Source organism: Lolium perenne, chromosome 2, assembly GCF_019359855.2.
Source record: "Lolium perenne isolate Kyuss_39 chromosome 2, Kyuss_2.0, whole genome shotgun sequence".
Lineage (NCBI taxonomy): Eukaryota > Viridiplantae > Streptophyta > Magnoliopsida > Poales > Poaceae > Lolium > Lolium perenne.
The window spans coordinates 94819562-94838348 of record NC_067245.2 but is presented as its reverse complement, the minus strand read 5'-3'; the positions used below and the strand labels follow the sequence as shown (position 1 = coordinate 94838348).

The following is an 18787-nucleotide window of genomic DNA, read 5'->3' as shown; positions in this document are numbered from 1 at the left end:
TCCTCCAAACGTAGACGTACCTTCTTGCAAAGGAAGGGAACTACGGGAATCATCTCCGTGTCATCGCGTGCTCCACTCTCGGTTACCTCTATCCTATTCTCTCTCTATTGCTTAGTTATCTTGCTTAGTTGGTAGCCTTGTCATATAGGTAAATTCACTTAGTTGCATATCTAGAGAATTTACCATTTGTGTCAAGCCTAAATTGAAAAAGAACTAAAAATTGGTTAGCACCTATTCACCCCCTCTAGGTGCGGCATACGATCCTTTCAATTGGTATCGTAGCCTCGGCTCTTATTTCGGGCTTAACCGCCTAAGAGTATGCCGGACGAGGAGTCCTCGGAAGGGGCCGCCAAGATGGTCTCCGTGGAAGACTTCAATTCGTTGAAGTCCTCCATGGAAGCCCAAATGGAAAGCATGAAAAAGATGATTGCCGAGCTTTTGGCTCCGGTCCTTCCCAAGGCTCCTAGTGTAGAGGTTAAAGACACGGGTGTGGTACATGAGGGAGAGGCTTCGGACCTACCCTCATCTACCAAACCCGTGGAAGGTGATAACTTAAACACTATCAAATCCCCCATTGCATCTCCCAAGGGAACTAGTGAAAGTGAGAGCTACAATCGAGTACCTCCACCTTTCCAATCACCCGATATACCGGTTCCCATGCCTCATTTGAACATTAGGGGCGACCCACCTAAGTTTTCTATTGAGGATTTCGATACTTGGCAATTTGAGTTCCGCTCTCATGTTTGTAGTGCTTCCAATGAATTATGGAGAATCATCAAGGTGGGCTTCAAGCCATACAACCCCGACAATTTGACTAGAAGAGAAGCCATTGAGAGTCAACTCAACAACACCGCCTTGCACATGATTCAATCAAGTGTGGGGACAAAGGAATTGCATCGTGTCCGGAACTACACCACCGCCAAGGAAGCTTGGGATGGTTTGACCTCGAGTTGCATTGGAAGTGAGAGCACAAGAAGGAACAAGTATAATGCTCTCAAGAATAAAGCCGAAGGGTTCATGAGGCTCCCGGATGAAGATCATGAAGATATGTATGGAAGACTTCTCACCGTTGCCGATGCCTTCCGGCTTGTTGGTGCCACCCACATCAATGATTCTTGGATCAAGGAGAAGTACATTGAATGCATGATGCCATTTGTACCCATTGATGTCAAGACCCTTGTGGGAAGGGAATGCTATTCCTCTCTCACCTCTCAACAAGTTGTGCACGAGTTGCAAGCTCTCAAGGTGCTTGAGGAAACCTCTCATGACTCTCGCAATCGTGCTATTGGAATGGCAAAAGGTTCCAACCTTGCCTTGGTGGTCAACTCCGTTGAAGAAGTGGTTCCTCAAGAATCTTATAGAGCATCTTGGAGTATGACCTATCCGGAAGATTTGCAATGCCACTACCATGACCACATGGCCTTCCATGCAAAGTCGTTTTGGATTGATCCCTCCAAGGCCAAGGAAGACAACATCAAGAGGAACAACAAAAGTGGGTTCACTAGCTTTGGCCCAAAGACAAGATCATGCTACAATTGTGATGACAAGCGCCACTTCATTGCCGAATGCCCCTATGAAAATAGAGAGCTTCATAATGGGAGGCTCATTCCCAAGGACAAGAGCAAAGATTCAAAGGGCAAATATTCAAAGCCCCTCAACAAGAAGTTCTACAACAACAAGACCAAGAAGGGCAAGAGGCCCTCAAGAGTTGTGCTAGTAACAAGGGAAGAATATTCTACCGATGAAGTTGAAAGTTCTAGTGGTGATGAAGATGAAGAAAGCTCAAAGGAATTGGCCGCCATCGCCACCACCAACACCCCCTCTTCATCTCTCTTTGAATCTCCCAATGAGAACCCTCATATCAAGAATGCACATTGCTTCATGGCAAGGTCCTCCTTGGACACACCTATTGTGCTATCAACTCAAGAAGAGTATACCTCCGGAGATGATGATGTTGATGATGAAGAAGATGCAACCTCTAATGGATTGGTCGCTCTTGCCTCCCTCTCCACTAACTCTTCATCACCAAGTGAATCCCCCAATGAGGTCATTCATGTGGAGGAAGAAAGTTGCCTTATGGCTAAATCCTCCGAGGTATCATCCCCTAACCCCTCTATGCCTAACTTATCTAGTGATCTAGGGGTTGATGATGATAGTCTAAAAGTGAAACAAGAAATGCTAGAGTTTGATGATTTCATTCTTAACCTACAAGGTAACACTAAGAAGCATGTTTCTAGCCTCATGGTTCGTATAGCTCAACAAGGTGATTTGCTTGAGAAAAAGGGTCAAATAGAGAGAGAAGACTCTCTTGAAATCCATGCTCTTAAAAATGCTCTTGAGGAAAGTCAAGAAACTATAGCCTCTCTTGAGGAGAGGCTAGAAACTCTTGAAGAGCCTCAAGATAAAATTAACAAGCTCACAAAAGCTAGAGATCTTGCTAGGGCTAAGTCTAAAGTGCTTAAAAAGGAAAAGGCCCAATTTGAGGTTGATCATGAGAAACTTGTGAAAGGTCTAGATGAACTAGACAAAGCTCACAAAGCTTTGAAGAGTGAATACACTCTCTTATCCAAGTCTTATGAGCAACTTCAAATTAGGCTTGCCTCATATGATGTGCCTAGCTCCTCTACTCCTTCATGTGATCATGCAAATGTTATTGAGGAAAATGCTAGGTTGAAAGATGAACTTGCTAGGACCTCCTCTCCCCAAAGTAAACTTTCGTTGGATGATCTTTTGAGTAAGCAAAGATCAAACAATGGGAAGGAGGGACTTGGTTTTAATTCCAAGGCTAAAAAGGCAAGCAAGAAAAGACCAAGCCCGCACATGAGAAAGCTAATGGTGAACCCCGAAAGGGCAACACCATTAATGATGATGGTGCGGGAATAGATAATCCTCACTATGTTCTCTTTAAAGATTATTATGGTGATGTTTATGCTAAGTATGTTGGTCCATATGATGGTTATGTTGCTTGGTCTATTTGGGTCCCAAAGACCCTTGTTGCTAACAAAAGAGGACCCATTGAAAAATGGGTACCTAAATCCAAGAATTGATCTCATGTAGGACTATGCCGCCGGAGGTTCAAAATGGGTACTTGATAGTGGATGTACAAGTCATATGACCGTGGCAAGAACCTCGTCAAGGAGTTGAGGCCTAACATAAATGATATCACCGTCTCCTTTGGCGATAATTCTACATCCGAGGTATTGGGTTTTGGCAAGGTTGTGGTTGCACACAACATTACTCTTGTGGATGTCATGCTTGTCAAAACCCTTGGTTACAATTTGCTTTCCGTTTCCGCCCTTGGCAAGATGGGTTTCGCCGTCTTTATTGATAATGATATTGTGGTCCTCTTGTGGAGCAAGACTCTAAAAGTCGCATTCGTTGGGTATCGCGAACACAACTTGTATGTGGTGGACTTTTCGGGGACCACCACGTCAAGTGCGATGTGCCTATTCGGAAAGGCGGACGTGGGTTGGTTGTGGCATCGCCGCCTAGCCCATGTCAACATGAGAACTTTGCAAAGTCTTCACAAGGGGAACCATATTGTGGGACTAATGGAAAATGTGTCTTTTGCCAAAGATCGTGTTTGTAGGGCTTGTGTTGAAGGCAAAATGCATGACTCTCCGCATCCAAGCAAGACCATCATCTCTTCCAAGAGGATCTTGGAGCTCCTTCATGTGGATCTCTTTGGTCCCGTTACTCATGCAAGTCTTGGTGCGAAGAAACATTGCTTGGTGATTGTCGATGACTACTCAAGATACACTTGGGTCTACTTTCTCAAGACAAAAGATGAGACTCAACAAATATTCATTGACTTTGCTACCGAGGTGCAACGCCAACACAACCTCCTCATTATGGCAATAAGAAGTGACAACGGCTCCGAGTTCAAGAACTACACACTCAATGATTTTCTTAGTGATGAGGGGATTCGTCATCAATATTCCGCTGCCTACACCCCTCAACAAAATGGTGTTGCGGAGAGGAAGAACCGGACTCTTATGGATATGGCAAGGTCTATGATGGCGGAGTATAAATCCCGCTATAACTTTTGGGCCGAAGCCATCTCCACCGCATGTCACTCCTCCAACCGGCTCTATCTCCGCAAGGGCTTGAACAAGACTCCTTATGAAATACTCACCGGCAACAAGCCCAACATCTCATACTTCAAGGTGTTCGGTTGTAAGTGTTTCTACAAAATCAAAGGAGTTCGTTTGTCTAAATTTGCTCCTAAAGCTTTGGAGGGTATATTTGTTGGTTACGGTGCCGAATCTCACACTTATAGAATCTTTGATGTATCCTCCGGGATTATCATTGAATCTTGTAGTGTGAAGTTCGAAGAAAATGATGGCTCCCAAGTGGGGCAAGTTGATGTTTGTGCAGGTGATGAAATACCTCAAGATGCCATAGTAAGAATGGGTGTGGGATTTTTCCGCCCCATTGAGGGACACGGTGTGGCGTCTCGGGAAGAACTATGCTCTACCACGGTGGAGCCCTCATCTTCTCAACCTCAACAAACCCCATCAAGTGAAGCAAATGATGCACCAACCCAAGAACAAGAACAAAACCCTCCCCCTTGTGTGCAAGATCAAGGACAAGATCAAGGACAAGACCAAGAACAAGATCAACCACGGGTTCATGATGGATCCGATGAGTATCCTTTCAACATTCAAGATCAAGCACATGAGGATGAGCAACCTCAAATAATTGAGGAAGCTCATGTTGAAGGTCAAGACGGGGACCCAAATGGTCAAGATGATCAAGTGACACCTCCAAGGCCAAGAAGAACCAAGGAGGAGATCGAGGCCGTCGTTTAGCAAGAAGAGATAGGACCCTTGAAATTCGTGGACACACTCATGATAAGGTCCTCGGTGATGTTCGAGCAAAAGTCTCCACAAGAAGGCAATTGGCTAACTTTAGCAATCATCATGCCTATATCTCCGTAGTGGAACCCAAGAAAGTGTTTGAAGCTCTTGAAGATTCGGATTGGGTGGAAGCTATGCATGAGGAACTCAACAACTTCAAGCGCAACAAAGTGTGGACCTTAGTAGAGAAGCCAAAGGAGTGCCGCAATGTTATAGGCACTAAATGGATATTCAAGAACAAGCAAGATGAGTTTGGAAATATTGTGAGGAACAAGGCAAGATTGGTGGCTCAAGGTTTCTCTCAAGTTGAAGGAATTGACTTTGGAGAGACCTATGCTCCCGTGGCTCGTCTTGAGTCCATCCGTATCCTTCTTGCTTATGCATCGCATCATAACTTTAAGCTTCAACAAATGGATGTGAAAAGTGCTTTTCTTAATGGTCCTTTGCATGAAGAGGTGTATGTTAAGCAACCCCGGGGTTCGAGGATCTCAACTTTCCTAACCATGTCTACAAGCTTGATAAAGCACTTTATGGTCTCAAGCAAGCTCCTAGAGCTTGGTATGAGCACCTTAAGGAATTGTTGGTAGACCGTGGGTTTGATGTTGGGCTAATCGACCCCACTCTTTTTACTAAGAGGGTCAATGGGGAGCTTTTCGTTTGCCAATTATATGTTGATGATATTATTTTTGGCTCTACTAACAAAGCTTTCAATGATGAATTCTCAAAGCTTATGACCGATAGGTTCGAGATGTCTATGATGGGAGAGATGAAGTTTTTCCTTGGTTTTGAGATCAAGCAATTGAGAGAAGGAACCTTCATCAACCAAGCAAAATATCTCCAAGACATGCTCAAGAGGTTCAAGATGACCGAGTTGAAGGGTGTGGCCACTCCTATGGTTACCAAATGTCATCTTGCTCTTGATCCCAATGGTAAAGAAGTGGATCAAAAGGTATATCGCTCCATGATTGGATCCTTGCTTTACCTTTGCGCATCTAGACCGGACATAGTGTTGAGTGTTGGTGTGTGTGCAAGGTATCAAGCTTCTCCTAAGGAGAGTCACATGATGGCTCTCAAAAGAATCTTTCGATATTTAGTTGATACCCCAAGATATGGTATTTGGTACCCCAAAGGCTCAAGTTTTATTCTCAATGGATATACCGATGCGGATTGGGCGGGTGACAAGGATGATAGGAAATCAACTTCCGGGGCTTGCCAATTCCTTGGTAGGTCCTTGGTGTGTTGGTCTTCTAAGAAGCAAAATTGCATATCTCTCTCCACCGCCGAAGCCGAATATGTTGCCGCCGCAAGTGGATGCACTCAATTGTTATGGATGAGGCAAACTTTAAAGGAATACGGTGTCATTTGTGACAAAGTGCCTCTATTATGTGACAATGAAAGTGCTATCAAGATTGCCTATAATCCGGTGCAACATTCAAGAACGAAGCATATTGAGATCCGGAATCATTTCATTAGGGATCATGTTGCCCGGGGTGATATTGAGCTTATCTATGTTCCTACCAAGGATCAACTTGCCGATATATTCACAAAGCCTCTTGATGAAGCAAGGTTCACTTATTTGAGGAATGAGCTAAATATCATTGATTCAAGGAGTATAGCTTGACCATCTTGCAAACACACCTTCGTCTCAAAACTTTATTTGGTTTAGATGTGGGCATGGAAATAGGGGGAGTGCGGTTTAAATTATTGAGCTATTCCTCCCCCCATAATGCCAACATTAAAGATTTCATTCTCGTTATATCATATTTTGATATGTGAGCTTAAATGATGAGTATTGGTTTGGACCCAAGATATATCTTCGCGGTGCCATACCATAACACTCATATATGGTGGCCTAGGCCACCACACTCTTCTTTGTGAAGAGTTGGAGTTGTTTGGTTTTTCATTGGATTTTATTGACATCTCCATGTTCTTATGGGAAATCACTCTAGTTTGGCCTTATTTGCTCATATCTTGCAAACTTGAGTGACCATGTACCATTAACAGTTTGTATCTTCTAAAACCTAAGCCTACTCTCCCCTATAAGCCATTTCCATCTTGCTCATTTGTCATGTTTGGTAAAAAACTTGGAGTTTGAGGTTTTTCGGTCGGATGATCTAGGGTGCTCCATCTTATTGGTAAATTTGTACCTTATATGTGACGTGATACTTTATTACATCATATATGGGACTTGCAAATAACCAACGAAAGATGGGCTGGATTTCCGGTGATTCTGGAATTTTCCAGAACCCCGGATAATCCGGCCCCAGGCCACCCCGGAATATCCGGCCCGGCCGGATTATCCGCCCTAAGCTAGGGCCGGATTATCCGGCCTGGGCAGATCTTGAAAGGGTTGAGTCGAGGGCGCAGGGGGCAAAACGGTTCAGACCTTCCCCCCACGCGCCTCTCTCCTCTTTCTCCTCTCAAGGCCGCCGGATCTCCTCCTCCTCGCCGGAGACGCTCCATCCGCCCCCTCTCGGAGTTCTTGGGTGGATCGGGTGCACCTCCTCCCTAGCTACCTTCTCCACCAAGCGGTTTCCACAATGGATGTGGGTATGATTCACAATCTCTAACCCTAGATGTTGTGTTTTATATGTGCTATTTTCTTGGTGGAATTGGTGTCTAGTTGTTCCAAATCATGAGTAGTGTACTCCTCTTGCATGCTATGAGGCCGATCTAGTCTTAGACATGTTTTTGATTGGAAATCTGCACATCTCGCAGGGCCGGATTATCCGCCCCCCGAGCAGGCCGGATTATCCGGCCGGGCCGGATTATCCGCCCCCAGGGGCACCGGATTATCCGGCCTGGAGCTTCATCGCCGCTGCAGTTTTGCTTCAATCTATCATGTTTAGACTTGTACCAACTTATAGCATGCTTCTCGAGTATTTTACTATATCTTACATGACTTATGAGCATTACCTTCTCTTTGCTACCCGCCTTTGCTTCTCACAGGTGGTGCTTCTCGGGGTGGTCGGAGACGCCAGAGGCATGATCGATCTAGTGACGAGTTTGCACCCAATGCTCCTCGCAAGTCGGTCACTTCAAGAAGGAAGAACAAGGAAGTGAGGGAGAACTACAAGGCCATGGATCCAGTGTCTTATTCCGCTCTCCGCTTGAAGAACTGGTATGAAGATTTGCCAAGAGATGAAGAGATAGAGGGCAGGAGATATTGGTGCATGGAGCAAATGTACATCTACAAGGACATCTATGAGCCAATGAAGAATCTGAGACCCATGCAAGCCATTGATGTGGACATTCTAGCTGAAAACGATCACTTTGAAGATGCTATCTGGGTTGTTGGAAGAATGGGCTTGAAAGATATCATGAAGATTCAATGTGACTATAGCCCAGAGTTGGTGAAGCAATTCTTTGCCACTTTGGCAATCAAGACTGATGAGGAACGCACTATGGAATGGATGTCTGGCTCCACACACTGCAGTGCCACTCTGCACCGCTTTGCCAGTATTCTTGGAGTCTCTATTGATGAGGGTCGTCGTCTTCATGGACCACAACAGGCAGATAAGAATGCTCTTGCAAATCTCTATACCTCAGAGGGAAGGATTGGTTTTACAAAGGGGCTGCTTCTCATATACAGTCAGTTGCTTCGGTTCTTTCGGGCAACCATTTGCCCAAGTGGTGGTAACAATGATGCTATCCGGGGAGTTCTTGTAGATCTTATGCACCTCAGCTATAAGTGTGCTCGTGATGGTGATGAAGTGAGGGACTACACTCTTGATATCATGGACTTTATCTTCCATGAGATCCGTGATGCCATGGTCTCCCGGACCACCATACCTTATGCACCCTACATCCAGCTTCTCATCAACAACTCTGTGTCTGTGAGTGAAGATTTGGGTGGGTATCCGTTGGTGAAGCACCATGTCAAGAAGGCCTACAAGCTCAAGCCAGTCTCTTCTGCTGTTCCTGCACCTGACTCTTTCATGGGTGATGCTCGTTCTAGTGGTGTTGCTCCTGGTCGTCATCCCGATGTCCCGGCTATGAGGAAGCAAGTGACCCGGCTTAGTTGGTTTCAGCGTCACATCCTTTGCATGAACATTGAGATCCATAAGGAGAACTATGCAGCTAGCCGTGAGCGTTCTGAGATTAAGCATACTCAGGCGGTTATTCTTCACAAGCTCAGTGGTGAACAAGGTCCCCCGCCTCAGCCTCCAGCTCACCCGGGTTACACTAGGTGGCACTCGCACGAGTTCCATGGAGTGATCTTGAGGATGGCCTTCAAAGGTCCAACACCTCTCGCCGCTCTCCGGATGCGCCTGACACTGATGAAGAGGAAGAAGAAGAAGAAGAGGTGCAAGAGTCCGATGATGATTATGCCTCCGAGTGATTCCCATGGGACGTGTAGCATCGCGCTTGTCCCCTTTTGGCGTCTCGATGCCAAAGGGGGAGAAGTGTTCTATTAGGATTCTCGGGGATTTGCATGGTTTGGGCACAAGCATAGGCGTTTATCATTCTTATATTGCTTGTGTTCCCGCTTATTTGAACTATTTGGTTTATTTGTGTGCCGTTCAAAACTATGTGCTATGTGGTGTGAGACATTGTTATGGTTTTCGGATTTCTATTTGTTGAGATCAAGGATATTTCATTATGTGTGATGCTATATCTCCGTATTATATATCTACACATGGGTATGACTTCCTTCATCCTATCTCAACTTCATATGTGTCAATGTCTTTTGTTAGAGCTCATGTTGGATATCTCTTGTGTTGAGGCACCATACTTCTATGTGTTGTGTATTTGTATTCAAATGCAAATTACTTATATGCACACATGTAGGGGAGTGCCTCTATGTTTTGCCATCATGCTTGTCTCTATAGTGATTCTATTGCAAATCCATATATTGTCATCAAACACCAAAAAGGGGAGATTGAAAGAACATCTCTCACATTATGTTTTGTGTGTTTGATGTCAATATATATGATACACTAATGTTTGTTTAAGTGGTACAGGGATTACATAGATATTTATTCATGTGTGTTGGATTTGATCGTGTGTCAAAAAGGTTTGAGAAAAAGTTTGGCCAGGCCGGATAATCCGGGCCGGATATTGTCGAAATATCCGGCCCCCTGTTTTTGGCTAAGTGTTTCAGGAATTTTGGCTCGGAAGGGGGCCGGACATTTGGCCGGATAATGTCCCGGTATTGTACCAGGGCCGGATTATCCGGGCCGGATATTTTGGAAATATCCGGCCCCCGTTTTTCGCTAAGGACTGGAAGAAAATCAACTCTGGAAGGAGGCCGGACATTTGGCCGGACATTGTCACTCTTTTGCCCCGAAGACCGGATTATCCGGGGGGGGCGGATTATCCGGCCCTTACTTAGGCCGGATTATCCGGCCCCCCGGAAACTGCAACGGCTCCATTTTGAGTGGGGGTATAAATACCCCCCTTCTTCCTCCTTGCCTCTTTGCTCAATCATTGCACAAGAATTCTGCCAAGCCACCTCCATTAGAGCCAACTCAAAGAAAGTCAAGATTTGCAAGATCTCCTTCCTCCCCCAACCAAATCTCTTGATCTTTGGAGATTCGAAGGAGAAGACACCGATCTACATCCTCACCGAAGCGTTCTTCATTTCCCCCTCTCTTGTTTGAGGGATCTCATGCTAGTGTTCCTATTTGGTTCCCTAGTTGATTCGTGTTGATGTATTGTTGTTGATTGTTGTGTTGTAACAGATTTGGGAGCCTCCAATTTGGTTGTGGATGTGTGCCCCAAGAACCTTGTAAAGGCCCGGTTTCCGCCTCGAGGAAATCCCTTAGTGGAAGTGGGCTAGGCCTTCGTGGCGTTGCTCACCGGAGATCTGAGTGAAGCCTTCGTGGCTGTTGGTTTGGCTTTCGTAGCAACCACACTCCTCCAAACGTAGACGTACCTTCTTGCAAAGGAAGGGAACTACGGGAATCATCTCCGTGTCATCGCGTGCTCCACTCTCGGTTACCTCTATCCTATTCTCTCTCTATTGCTTAGTTATCTTGCTTAGTTGGTAGCCTTGTCATATAGGTAAATTCACTTAGTTGCATATCTAGAGAATTTACCATTTGTGTCAAGCCTAAATTGAAAAAGAACTAAAAATTGGTTAGCACCTATTCACCCCCCCCCCTCTAGGTGCGGCATACGATCCTTTCACCAGGCACCTTTGAATTTCATGGAAAGACTGGAAGTAGAGATTATCAAAGATAAAAGCATCAAAGTTATACCACAGTTAATTATATTCTGGGACAAGCATATTATACTAAGAATGACAATTATGCTCTCAAGAAGGTGCTCAAAGAAAGGATGGTGACTCAAAGTAAAAGTAAAAGATTGGCCCTTCGCAGAGGGAAGCAGGGATTAACATGTGCTAGAGCTTTTCATTTTTTAAACAGAAGTAAAATTGTTTTGAGAGGTATTTGTTGTTGTCAACGAATGGTAATGGGCTCTAACTACCTCGTCAAGCAGACTTTCTTGAGCGGCTCCCATGAAGGACGTTATCTCTACCAGCAAGGTAAATCATCCCTCTTCTCTTTTGTTTACACATGTATTTTAGTTTTATTATGGATGACACTTCCCCCAACCTTTGCTTACACAAGCCATAGCTAACCGAATCCTCGGGTGCCTTCCAACATTCACATACCATGGAGGAGTGTCTATTTGCAAATTAAGTTGCTTACTGATAAATCAGGGCAAAACATGTGAAGATAATTATTGATGAAAGTTAATTAATTGGGGCTGGGCACCCCGTTGCCATCTTTTTTTGCAAAATTATTGGATAAGCGGATGTGCCACTAGTCCATTGGTGAAAGTCTGTCAGGAGTAAACGACAAGGTTGAAAGATAAAACACCACATACTTCCTCATGAGCTATAAAACATCGACACAAATTGAGAAGTACTTTGAAGGTTTAAAGGTAGCACATGAGAATTTACTTGGAATGGTTTGAGATGCCATGCATAGGTATTTATGGTGGACACTTTGGAATAACTTGGTTTTCAGGGGTTTGGAAGCACGAGCAGCATTCCCGCTCAGTACAAGTGAAGGCTAGCAATAGACTGGGAAGCGACAACCAAGAGAGCAATAACTGTCATAATCATGCTTGCGACAAAATAAATTAACGGAGGCATAAAAGCGATACAAGAACTCTGAGGCAAAGTAAATCATCGAGGCTTAATTGACTTTTGTTCAGTCATATGCATGCGTGAGCATGTGCCAAGTCGATTCAAATGAATTATTCAGAGGAGGATACCACAATATCATACATATCTATGAATAAAACAATGCAAGCAAATATTTATGACATGCTACTCATATTAATAAATTGGAGCTAAGCATGAGAGATCATGAACTACTAGACTTTCATTAAATGACATATACCTCACATGAATCAACTAAGAATGCTCACATGGATGAGTATATGTACAAAAATGAAAACAAATAGAGTTCATACCAGCCTCTCACCACAGTCGAGTCGTCGTAGATCGTCATTATTGCCTTTCACTTGCGTGGCTTGAATAATATGGAATGAAAACCAAGCTCCAACCACCGGAGACCGCTGAACTCCATAATAAACTTTACAAAACCAAAGAAGAACAACAAATATTTTTGGTGTTTTCGAATTGGAAACAAGAACGAAAGGAAACAGACAAACAAAGCAAAATCTTTTTGGATTTTCTCATAGCAAACCAACGATAGTAAATAAAGCAAAATAGGAACAAGAAACCAAAATAAACAAATGATAAAGAGAAACAACAGAAATAGTTTTGGTCTTTTTGTGTTTTAAGAAAGAAACAAAGCAAAAACAAGAGAATGAAAACTAAAAGAGTCACATAAACACAAAGTAGCAAAAATCCGTCAAACTTGACAACAGTACAGTAATCATTTTACGAAAATCTTCCGCTGTTCAACTCGAAAAGTGCTCAACTAATGAAAGTTAGATAACAACCTGGGGAACATGCACAAAAATTGGCTTCTCAAAATAACGCTCTGGCTGTTTTTAGGATTTTTTTTAGTATCAGTCCAGAATCTGTTTTTAGACAGCACTTCCCCAAATATCATCTTCCTCATATTAGAGGTCACCTTAAGAAGCGAAACAAGTATGTACAAATATCCGGCAATTATAATATGCAATGAATGAGTGATGCCGGCATACCCCCCAAGCTTAGGTTTTTGGCCTAAGTGGAGATCAACCCCAGCGACGGTCAGGGTTCCACGGCGGTGGATCATACATGGCGTGGTCATAATAAGGTCCCTGTGCAGAAGAAAAGGATGAAGGATCCACATGCCCAAAATGTTGATGCGAAGAACTCGCTGCGTCGGATGACAAGTCGAGGGGTTCCTCGGCCTCCTCCGTGCCGTCCCCTGCATAATGGCCACCCCCCTCTATGTATGCATCAAGTTCATCTTCTGTGACCGACCAATTTTCCCTGAAATCAAGGTTAAACAAAGCAGGTGCAGACAATCCAACTAGCCTTTCATTTTTAGTTGTTCTTCACTTTTTTCTTGAAAAAGGTTATCTCATAGGATAGGTTATTCAAATTAGACCAATTAGAAACAAAGTCATGTTTTATCATGGAAACAATATCAAGTTTCTCTATAGAGAGCTGAACATCAAGAGGGTGAGGTTCTACACCATGCATAGCTAGCAAACGAGAGGCGATGAGACCTCCACAAATTCCTCCTTTATCACGGTTAGTAGCAAGCCTAAAAGCTATCAAAGCACCCAAATTAAGTCCTATCACGTTGCAATGCAGCAGCTAGGAAAACCAAATCATGGATGGATAACTTATTTGCATTCTTTCTAGCAAGTACGCACTTGGTGATAAAGTAAGCAAAATAGCGAATAGCTGGGAGTTGAATACTACGAATTTTACCACTCTCATCTGAGAAGCTTCTCCCTTGACAGATCATCTTGTATAGACTCAAGAGTTCATGCGGCAGTCCCCTAACCTTCTCACATAATCCCCATTGTGGCACTTTAATAGCTGCACAAAAATCATCAAAGGGCAAGTTGATAGTTTTATTGTAGATTTTATATCGAACCATGGGGTTAGGTTGGGACCAATGGAATTCAAAATCCTGCACCACTGACATGGTTAGTTTTGCATATTGGCAAGGTTCACCAACAACAAAATCTTCTAACCCTGCATTAGAAATTAGATTTTGAACATCCTGCAAAATTCCTGCACTCTCCCTGAAATCGGTGCATGGATAGTAGGAGGGGTATACTCCCCCAAGCTTAGCTTATTGCTTGTCCTCAAGCAATTCAGTTAACAACTGAGTGCGATAGAAGAACTTTCACGAACACATTTGTTCATATGATGTAAATATTCTCATGATATGGACAAGTACTTAGGCAATTCATAATAAGATACATGCAAGTAAAGTCATCTAATAGTTATGTCAATCATGGAAAAGATACCAACAAACTAATAATAAGCATCATGGAACATATCTATCAGCAGGATTGCAATGCTCATAAAAAGATATGATAAAGTGGTATCTCGCTTGCCCATATTTGTACAGCAAAACATAAATGCCCAGGCACCTTTGAATTTCATGGAAAGACTGGAAGTAGAGATTATCAAACATAAACTTTGGATGTCCCATTCAAAGAACTGCCAACATCAGTTGGCATCCCAAGATAACGCTCATTGAGAGCTTCATTAGTAACCTCAAAGATAGATTTGACCACCTCCCGAATAGCCTGCGGACAACCTTTTGTGAAGAAGACTTATGACTTATCTTTATTAATCCTTTGACCTGAAGCTTGATCATATATATCCAACAGGTTAGACAATTCTTCTGCTCCCTCTCTACTTCCTTTGAAAAACAGCAGGCTGTCATCTGCGAATAACAAGTGGATCACCAATGGTGCCGATGGAGCCACTTTGATTCCTCCGAGGTGTGATGACTGGTCATTGACTTTTAAGAGGCACGAAAGGCCCTCCGCTGCTAACAAGAAAAGGTAGGGTGAGATAGGATCACCTTGCCTTATACCTCTTGTTGGTTTGAAACCCTCCAATTTGCTTCAATTAAACATAACAGAGAAAGATACTGAGCTTATCATGCTCATAATGATAGAGATCCATTGTTGAGCAAAACCCAATTTTACCATGATTGCTTCTAGATATGCCCACTCCACACGATCATATGCCTTCATCATATCTAGCTTCAACGCACATACACTATTGTTCTTTGATCTATTCCTTTTCATAAAATGAAGACATTCATAGGCCGAAATGATGTTATCTGTGATAAGCCTTCCAGGCACAAAAGCTAATTTTTCATCGGAAATAATATCCGGAAGAATTAACTTCAGACGATTAGCCGTTACCTTGGAAGCAATCTTGTATAATACATTGCAAAGGCTTATAGGTCTAAATTGAGACAGGAGTGTAGGGCTTTTAACTTTCGGTATAAGTACCAGGATAGTATCATTTGTACTTTCCGCAGATTCATTACCTCGAACAATACTCAAGACTGCCCTAGTGACATCCTCACCGCAAACATCCCAATGTCCGTGAAAGAAATGCGGTGGAAACCCATCGTGACCAGGTGCTTTGGTGGGAAACATTTGAAACAGAGCATTTTTAACCTCCATCGGATTAAACTCGGCCGTCAATATGTCATTCATGGCTGGAGTTACCTCTCGGAACATGTTGTAATACTTGATCCATCCCTTGGACCCCTTCAGATGTATATAGCTGCTGATAGAAATCAGAAGCCATTGTCTGCATCTCATTACCATCCTCAGTAAGTTGGCCATCATCTCGTGCTAAAGTTTTGACGAGATTTTTCCTCCTCCGCATACTTTCTCTTTGATGAAAGAATTTGGAATTTTTATCACCCTCTGACAACCAATCAATACGTAATCTTTGTCTCCACATCATCTCTTCTCTGTGGTATTATAGTTCAACAAGTCTGTCATTGATTTTGATTTCAGTCTGGCAAGGGCCGACATGTGCCCAGATCTTCCTCGACCGAGCGGCCCAGCACAGTATTCTCCACTGTAAGCCCGGCCCATCAATCTCTTCCCCAGCGTGCATGAAGCTTCATCCAGGGAAGCCAGGAAGAAAGGCAGGCGCCGTCGTCTCGTTCATCCCCAAATCGGCACCGACCTTCAGATTTCCTCTCGCGCCGCGCGCCGCGCGCCACCAAGGAGGAAGGTTAGGGATCATCCATGTTCTTCCCCCCCCCCCCCCCCCCCCCTGTTTCTACCGGTTTCTTCTTGCCTGGTTGTGATCCTCGTTACGGTCTGGTGGCTCTCGATTTCTAGAGCTTCTGCTAGGGTGCCGCGATGGAGGGGCGTGGTTGATTCGGATCATCGCCGCTAGATTACCACGGCGATGTATGACGCGAGATGTTTGCCGTTTGTTTAGCCGTAGTGATTCCGTGTATCAAACCCCGCCGCGAACCTGCACACCGGCGCGAATCAGATCGGCGGCGGACAGCGGATTAGATCGCGCGATTGCGATTGCGGTCCAAGGGTTGGCGTTTATCCGCTAATCTGCTTGGTTTCTAGGCTTACTGGGAATTCACCAAAAGGCATCACTTGATCTGTATTCCAAAAAAATAAAATGTGTGCACTTCTAAGTTCTGAAGTAGTTTTCATGTAGTTATAAGTTCTGAATTAGGTTTGTGTAGCTTCGTAAATTTCCTTGTTGATTAATGATGAACAGCAGGCATCTGTTTAGTTGATAAGTCCTTGGCATGCAATTTCTATTCTATTTGTAAAGAAATGGTATAATCAACATTGTTTCCGCTAGTCGTGCTACACATGCCTCAAGTGGATTTCGTATATATCTAACTTTTATCAGGATATATTGGTTCATAATTTGGTGCCATGTGTTGTTTAATGAAGAACACCCATATGTTTAGTTTATAAATTTCTGGCATGCAATTTATATGCATAAATAAATGGTAATAATCGACATTGTTTCCCGTCAATCTTGCTACACATGGTATATCTCGAACAGTGGATCTGATCGCACGATCGGGATTGCGGTTCATGAGTAGGTTGGCGTTTATCCGCTGATCTGCTTGGTTTCGAGGTTTATCGTGAATTTACTAAAATGCATCACTTGATCTGTATTCCAGAATATGTATATGTCACTAGTTTCAGTTGATATTGGGATTAAGAAGAATGAATGTGAATCTGTTTTTTCTCTCACAGACTATCATATTATTTCTGACCAAAGTGTGTTGCTAATGTGTTAGTATTGGTTTTTGTATGTATGTGTGTGTGTGTGTGTGTGTGTGTGTGCAGGAATGGACAAGTATCACAGAAACACTCGGTTTGCACCCCTGAGAGATGCTCCCTTTGCTCTCCGTGGTATGCACTCTTGGATTAGTTTGCTTTCTTATTTGTACTTCTAAGTTCTGAAGTAGTTTCGGGGTATCAAACATTCACACCACAGGTCAATTGTGTAGGTGCTAATGGGTGCACACAAGCACCTTTGAAGTGCATTCTTGTTGTGTTGGTTCATAAATTGGTTTGTTGTTTAATGAAGAAGCCATCTATTTAGTTAATAAATCTGTGGCATGCAATTTCTATGTATAAATAAATAAATGTTATAGTCAATATTGTTTTCCAACAGTCTTGCTACACATGCCTCAAGTGTCTTTTATCTGCATTAACTTTTACCAGGATATAGGTTCGTAATTTGATGTGTTGTGTTGTGTTGTTTAATGAAGAACTGGCATCTGTTTACTTAATAGTTCTTTAGCAATCGCTATGTACAAATGGTATAATCAACATTGGTTTCCTTTGTTCTTGCTATTCTGCTCTATTGCGATCCACAGTTAATTTTTCAAATAAGGCTTGTCGCGTTTCTTGTCATTGGTCAGGTGCCCTTGGTAGCTCAAACTCATCTTTCAACAACATGGATGGCCTTAGACACTCCTCAAGCATTGGGCAAGCGAAGGGCTACGCGTCTTCTCCCTTAGGAGCTCCGCGACAGAAGATGTCTCCATCTGGAAGCCGAGCCCTGCATACAAGTCGTCCCCTGTCAGCTCCTGTTGCGAACCGCCCGTTGTCTCCCCATCTTCCGCTGAAGAAGCCACAGCTGAGCGCTACCTTCTCCATCTCACACCGTATATTCGGTGTCGCACTGGGTGCTGCCATCATATCCATTCCTCTTGCTACCAAATTCAGCCTCATGTTTGGTGTCTGAGTGAAATACATCCTGCAATGATGAGAAGTGACTTTGCCAAGACAGGTCTGTCGTCTGGACAATGCAGCTGTAGATGTAGTTGTCAAACATCTTATCAACAACCCTGCATATTTCCTGAATAATAAGGAAAGCTACCCAAATCATCAGTGCGTGTAGACTTCATTCCGAGTGTCCTATTTCTTTGTTGTGAGGTCTGCAAATCTGAACCAATTTTTTTTTGTTGCTTCGGCTTCAATGTTTTCCTGCTCATGCAAAACAAACATAATGTTGATAGTTTTCTGAACAGATATCTGTAGGCAACTGTTATTTTCCGCCCCAAGAGGTTGATGCCTTATATTTGGTGTTCAATCGCAATGACCTTTTACGTTCTGCTCTCTAATAGAATTTGCAGGGTCATGTTTTTTTTGTATAATATGAATGTGAATTTGCATTTCATATTCTCGCCGCTTCGCTGCCTCCATGTAGTATAGAGTGAGGCTTCTTCTGGCATTGTGGTACAGCAACCACTAGCTAGCTTGAGACTACGGAAGTGCAGAGCCAGCTGTCTGATGGAGTTCTGTTTATTTCCGATTGAACCATATGATCCGGCTATCCATGCAAAAGGAAATATTATCTTGATACGACGGCTACCGGTAGTTGACAAACAAGCAATTATTAAGTCAAATGAGCCATAGCCACTTTTCTTTGTGCACAAGGCATAAGGTTACCAAAGCGTGCACTGGCGTATTCTAGTTCTACAAAGTACAAACACAAAAAGGCGTTCTTGGGGCAAATA

The 18787-nt window shown here is 43.4% G+C and overlaps 2 protein-coding genes across 2 annotated transcripts; both read left to right on the top strand.

Moving 5' to 3' along the window:
* Positions 1 to 5335: 5335 nt before the first annotated feature.
* LOC139835545 (uncharacterized) lies at positions 5336 to 15852 on the top strand. Its single transcript, XM_071825402.1, has 3 exons — positions 5336 to 7409; positions 7809 to 9073; positions 15751 to 15852. The coding sequence occupies exons 1-3, from the start codon at positions 7400 to 7402 to the stop codon at positions 15850 to 15852; spliced, it is 1377 nt and encodes a 458-aa protein (XP_071681503.1). The 5' UTR covers positions 5336 to 7399.
* A 31-nt stretch (positions 15853 to 15883) lies between these two features.
* Positions 15884 to 18360, top strand: LOC127333291 (succinate dehydrogenase subunit 3-2, mitochondrial). The gene is made up of 3 exons (XM_051359671.1): positions 15884 to 16005; positions 17106 to 17171; positions 17687 to 18360. Exons 2-3 carry the CDS (start codon positions 17108 to 17110, stop codon positions 18010 to 18012), a joined length of 390 nt encoding a protein of 129 aa, XP_051215631.1. The 5' UTR covers positions 15884 to 16005; positions 17106 to 17107; the 3' UTR covers positions 18013 to 18360.
* Positions 18361 to 18787: the final 427 nt, after the last annotated feature.